General features: G+C 47.1%; 1 protein-coding gene across 1 annotated transcript; it reads left to right on the forward strand.

Moving 5' to 3' along the window:
- The first annotated feature begins 4,738 nt into the window (after window positions 1-4,738).
- On the forward strand, window positions 4,739-6,224 carry LOC115123534 (proteasome maturation protein-like). The gene is made up of 6 exons (XM_029652879.2): window positions 4,739-4,824; window positions 5,273-5,373; window positions 5,452-5,512; window positions 5,624-5,725; window positions 5,846-5,939; window positions 6,029-6,224. Exons 1-6 carry the CDS (start codon window positions 4,822-4,824, stop codon window positions 6,094-6,096), a joined length of 429 nt encoding a protein of 142 aa, XP_029508739.1. The 5' UTR covers window positions 4,739-4,821; the 3' UTR covers window positions 6,097-6,224.
- The last annotated feature ends 252 nt before the right edge of the window (window positions 6,225-6,476 follow it).

Genomic DNA, 6,476 nt, shown 5'->3' on the forward strand with positions numbered 1-6,476 from the left:
CTTTGACTCATTCCTCTCTGCCTCCTTCTTTCCACTCCTCTCCTCTTTTGACCTCACCCTCTCACCTTCCCCCCCTACTCACAAGGCAGGCAATACGCTCGACCTCATCTTTACTAGATGCTGTTCCTCCACTAACCTCATTGCAACTCCCCTCCAAGTCTCCGACCACTACCTTGTATCCTTTTCCCTCTCGCTCTCATCCAACACTTCCCACACTGCCCCTACTCGGATGGTATCGCGCCGTCCCAACCTTCGCTCTCTCTCCCCCCTACTCTCTCCTCTTCCATCCTATCATCTCTTCCCTCTGCTCAAACCTTCTCCAACCTATCTCCTGATTCTGCCTCCTCAACCCTCCTCTCCTCCCTTTCTGCATCCTTTGACTCTCTATGTCCCCTATCCTCCAGGCCGGCTCGGTCCTCCCTCCCGCTCCGTGGCTCGACGACTCATTGCGAGCTCACAGAACAGGGCTCCGGGCAGCCGAGCGGAAATGGAGGAAAACTCGCCTCCCTGCGGACCTGGCATCCTTTCACTCCCTCCTCTCTACATTTTCCTCCTCTGTCTCTGCTGCTAAAGCCACTTTCTACCACTCTAAATTCCAAGCATCTGCCTCTAACCCTAGGAAGCTCTTTGCCACCTTCTCCTCCCTCTTGAATCCTCCTCCCCTCCCCCTCCTCCCTCTCTGCAGATGACTTCGTCAACCATTTTGAAAAGAAGGTCGACGACATCCGATCCTCGTTTGCTAAGTCAAACGACACCGCTGGTTCTGCTCACACTGCCCTACCCTGTGCTCTGACCTCTTTCTCCCTCTCTCTCCAGATGACATCTCGCGTCTTGTGACGGCCGGCCGCCCAACAACCTGCCCGCTTGACCCTATCCCCTCCTCTCTTCTCCAGACCATCTCCGGTGACCTTCTCCCTTACCTCACCTCGCTCATCAACTCATCCCTGACCGCTGGCTACGTCCCTCCCGTCTTCAAGAGAGCGAGAGTTGCACCCCTTCTGAAAAAACCTACACTCGATCCCTCCGATGTCAACAACTACAGACCAGTATCCCTTCTTTCTTTTCTCTCCAAAACTCTTGAACGTGCCGTCCTTGGCCAGCTCTCCCGCTATCTCTCTCAGAATGACCTTCTTGATCCAAATCAGTCAGGTTTCAAGACTAGTCATTCAACTGAGACTGCTCTTCTCTGTATCACGGAGGCGCTCCGCACTGCTAAAGCTAACTCTCTCTCCTCTGCTCTCATCCTTCTAGACCTATCGGCTGCCTTCGATACTGTGAACCATCAGATCCTCCTCTCCACCCTCTCCGAGTTGGGCATCTCCGGCGCGGCCCACGCTTGGATTGCGTCCTACCTGACAGGTCGCTCCTACCAGGTGGCGTGGCGAGAATCCGTCTCCACACCACGTGCTCTCACCACTGGTGTCCCCAGGGCTCTGTTCTAGGCCCTCTCCTATTCTCGCTATACACCAAGTCACTTGGCTCTGTCATAACCTCACATGGTCTCTCCTATCATTGCTATGCAGACGACACACAATTAATCTTCTCCTTTCCCCCTTCTGATGATCAGGTGGCGAATCGCATCTCTGCATGTCTGGCAGACATATCAGTGTGGATGACGGATCACCACCTCAAGCTGAACCTCGGCAAGACGGAGCTGCTCTTCCTCCCGGGAAGGACTGCCCGTTCCATGATCTCGCCATCACGGTTGACAACTCCATTGTGTCCTCCTCCCAGAGAGCTAAGAACCTTGGCGTGATCCTGGACAACACCCTGTCGTTCTCAACTAACATCAAGGCAGTGGCCCGTTCCTGTAGGTTCATGCTCTACAACATCCGCAGAGTACGACCCTGCCTCACACAGGAAGCGGCGCAGGTCCTAATCCAGGCACTTGTCATCTCCCGTCTGGATTACTGCAACTCGCTGTTGGCTGGGCTCCTGCCTGTGCCATTAAACCCCTACAACTCATCCAGAACGCCGCAGCCCGTCTGGTGTTCAACCTTCCCAAGTTCTCTCACGTCACCCCGCTCCTCCGCTCTCTCCACTGGCTTCCAGTTGAAGCTCGCATCCGCTACAAGACCATGGTGCTTGCCTACGGAGCTGTGAGGGGAACGGCACCTCAGTACCTCCAGGCTCTGATCAGGCCCTACACCCAAACAAGGGCACTGCGTTCATCCACCTCTGGCCTGCTCGCCTCCCTACCACTGAGGAAGTACAGTTCCCGCTCAGCCCAGTCAAAACTGTTCGCTGCTCTGGCCCCCCAATGGTGGAACAAACTCCCTCACGACGCCAGGACAGCGGAGTCAATCACCACCTTCCGGAGACACCTGAAACCCCACCTCTTTAAGGAATACCTAGGATAGGATAAAGTAATCCTTCTCCCCCCCCCCCCCTAAAAGACCTAGATGCACTATTGTAAAGTGGCTGTTCCACTGGATGTCATAAGGTGAAAGCACCAATTTGTAAGTCGCTCTGGATAAGAGCGTCTGCTAAATGACTTAAATGTAAATGTAAATGTAAAATCAGTGCCTGAGGCAGTTCACTTTTTTTGCTCTCCTGCAGAAGCTTTATAACTTTGTATCTGACTCGTACATTCATCTCAAGTGGCTTGCAGTTCAGAAAGAGCTGTATCCACAGCAGCAGCCCAGGGAACTACGGAGACTTAAGGTGGGCAGGCAGATACATGGCATGCCGTAATGTGAGGGACAGGCTTCCAGCAGTTCTGAGAATGCTACAGGATATCACACTTGAAAATAGTGGTGATAGATCAGTGGAGGCAAGGGGCCTTCTGTCTCAGATTTACATTTCATAGGGCTTTTGGTTACCTTTTGTAAAGTGCTTGGTGATGCCAAATGTCTTTTTGACATGCTCCAATCAAGCTCTCTTGACCTAGCAAGGGCTGTGGCTCTAGTAGGTGCCCTTACAGACACATTACAGGACTACAGAAGTGAGGGTTACTATGGAGAACTATGGAAAGAGGTTGAAGAGATGGCAGAGCTCTGTGAAATAAGTGTACAAACAGTGTGTAAAAGACAGCCTAAAACAAGCTTTTTTTAAAACAAGATTTCACAACTCATTGATGAGAGTGTCTATATACATTGTGTGCAAAAGGCATGAGGAGGTAGGCGAATAATTACAATTTTGCAGATTAACACTGGAGTCATAAATGATCAGATGGTCATGTACAGGTAGAGATATTGGTGTGCAAAAGAGCAGAAAAGTAAATAAATAAAAACAGTATGGGGATGAGGTAGGTAAAAATGGGTGGGCTATTTACCGATAGACTATGTACAGCTGCAGCGATCGGTTAGCTGCTCAGATAGCAGATGTTTGAAGTTGGTGAGGGAGATAAAAGTCTCCATTAGTTAACATAATATATATGAGCATAAATATGATACTGTAACATAATATATATGAGCATAAATATGATACTGTAATCAATCATTTTTATTTTCAAGTCCATTTCTGCTTGATACCTGGTATGTCAAATTGCAGTGTGTTTTTTTTGTAAATTTACTTTTTTTTGTAAATAAACAATGCAATTTTTGTAACACACAAATGTTGTCTTATCTCCTTGGTGCTTGAGCTTTATTTTCTGAAAATATTTTGGATGTTCAACACTTATGGACCCAGATTTTATATTAATGAAAACAGAGTGACCCAAGTTTCTCCAGTGTGTGTGTGTGTGTGTGTGTGTGTGTGTGTGTGTGTGTGTGTGTGTGTGAGAGAGAGAGAGAGAGAGAGAGAGAGAGAGAGAGAGAAATCGGGCTGCAGTTCCGAGGTAGAGACACTGACTATTCCTAGTACGTTAAAGAGTTCTAGTGAACTAACCCTTATGGACCTCACAATCTGCTACATTGAGTTCTAGTGAACTAACCCTTATGGACCTCACTATCTGCTACATTGAAGAACTCCGGGTTCAGTGAATTATCACCTCTACCTCTAATCAGCAACCATAGGATTCATTCATGCTCCTTAGATGCCAGGTTAGGGTTACACACTACTGTTCTGTCATGGTCTATGGACCCCCTGAAGTATCCTTGGCCATCCCCTGGTCACCCTGTGTATAAAACTCTGCGTGTAGAGGGGCACATGATAGTGTAGAGGGGCACATGATTACGGTGAAGGTGGAAGCAATGTGAAGGGGCTGTGCAGCATTTGGTATAGAGAGAGGCTCAGAGATATAGGATCAGTCATGATGTATCATATGCAGAGGCCGTAAAATAGGTTAGTAGAACTACAGTGTGGACTGATGGAGCTTACATGGACATACCTGTAGTAAGTGGACCTACTGTCGGCTGGTGCTTCTGATGGCCGAGGCCTGTTCAGAAATCTTGTGCTCATAAATGTGCAGTGCCAAAGGACACCTCGACAGTCAATAAAGTTGACTTCATAGCTTTTATTGGTAAGGTTATCAGTACGACAGTACGGGTTGTGGAAAGCAGAAATGCCAGGTTGAAGGTTATTGTGGAGAGGAGATATTGGGGTTAACAGATGTTACTGTTGAAATGGTTATTGACATGCTGAACAATCCTACGGGTGGAGTGTTTCAGCATGATATAGATCAAGTTTAATGGGGTTGGGGAGGATGTGGTAGAAGTTAGGAATTTATTTGGTTTTGAATTTTATTTTTTTGGTAGTACATAATAGGACAGATCGTGGTTGATCGTAAATTCCAGCACAGTAGGTTGCGGCATGCACTTTAAACGTGTGTTTGCGGACCGCCATGACATCATAGAAGAAGAAAAATAAGTGTCGTCATACTAACGCGACCCTGACCGGAAGTTTTGTACTAAAAGTGGAAACAGCCGCATCACAGGGACAATGGTAGCTATCAAATTACCAACATTTGTTGTTTAATTCATACATTAAATGTGTAAAATGTATAGTTGATAGATAGCTATGTTGTCTATACGAAATACCAATGAATCGTGCGGTTTTATTAATGTATTGCTTGCTGTATTTGTAGAGACGTTTGGATTTTGATTAGTCACTCATGCCGGTGAACTAGCTAAAGTTAGCGCGTTATTAACAGCGATGATGTCCAACGTTAGCTTTAGCTAGCTATTTGTGTTTGTTTGTGTCAGTTTGTTTTGGTTAATTCATCTAAACTAGCGCTAACAATCTTGCCTATCCTTTGCTTCGTGCCAGCTAGGTAGTTAAGTAGCAGTTATCTCAGCTGTTTGGGATGCACTAAAGTGTTAGCTAGTAGGTAACGTTAGTCATCATGCCTCTACTATAATGATAACTGGGTTGTTCTTTTGTTCTTCTCCAGAATACTCGTGGACTACGATCACAGCTTAAGGACAGTGTACCGGTGACGGGCATGGGTCAACAGGTTGGGGCTTATGGCGTCCAGGACACACTCAGGAGCGGGTGAGAGAACTGTCTCTGCTGTAACGTTAACTATATAACAGTTTGTGAGACATAACTGATAGTTGAACTCTCTCTCAGGTTCAGCAGTGTGAAAAATGAGCTGCTCCCCAGCCATGCGCTGGAGCTGTCAGAAAAGAATGTGAGTGACACAATACGCTGTTGTCACTCTTCAGGTCTCATACAACTTTTCTCGAATAAACCACTAATGCTACTTTAGCTCCAACATTGACTTTTGTACTCTCCCTTGCAGTTTCAGCTGAACCAGGACAAGATGAACTTCTCCAACCTCAGAAACATCCAGGGCCTCCACGCTCCCCTGAAACTGCAGATGGAGTACAGGGCAGCCAGACAGGTAGACACATGTCTCTGATCTTCATTGAAAACAAAGAATAGTGTTGGCGAAAATGCAATAAGCAACTTTCCCACTTATCCCTTACCACTTTCCCTGTCCCTTCTCTCTCTCCCTTCTCAGATCCAGCGCCTTCCGTTCCTGCAAAGCTCACACCTGGCCCTGGACACTCTCAAAGGGAACGATGAGAGCATCAGCTTTGAGGACATCCTCAACGGTAAGAGACACTGTATACAGACGAGACAACAGCAGAAAGAAGTTAAACTAATGTGAACTTAGCACTATTTTGTGTCCATCTCCCTGCAGACCCATCCCAAAGTGAGATGGTGGGTGAGCCCCACATCATGATGGAGTATAAGCTGGGCCTGATGTGAGAGCTGTCAGACCCCTGGATGTTTGTGTTTACCCTCTGTTCACTTCCTCATATGAGACAGCACTCAAGACTTTCGTATCGTTGGATTCCTTTGTTTCCAATAAATCCTAAAATGTTGTTGATCTATTACAGGTGTGTGCTAGTGTTTTTGGTGTATGCTTGCCTGTTCACTGAATTTATAGAAATACACACTTAAGCATAAGATGCATTGCAACTTTTAAGAAAAAACTCTTATGAATCTTATCCATCACGACAACACACGTCTGTCAGATGCCCCTGACTGTTGGTCCCCCCTTGTGGTACAAAAAAACACTGCACCAGGTCCTCGTGCTTCAGCACACACGCCACTTGCGGTCACGTCCAATCTACCACCCTCACCTC

The sequence above is a fragment of the Oncorhynchus nerka genome, linkage group LG6, assembly GCF_034236695.1.
Source record: "Oncorhynchus nerka isolate Pitt River linkage group LG6, Oner_Uvic_2.0, whole genome shotgun sequence".
NCBI lineage: Eukaryota > Metazoa > Chordata > Actinopteri > Salmoniformes > Salmonidae > Oncorhynchus > Oncorhynchus nerka.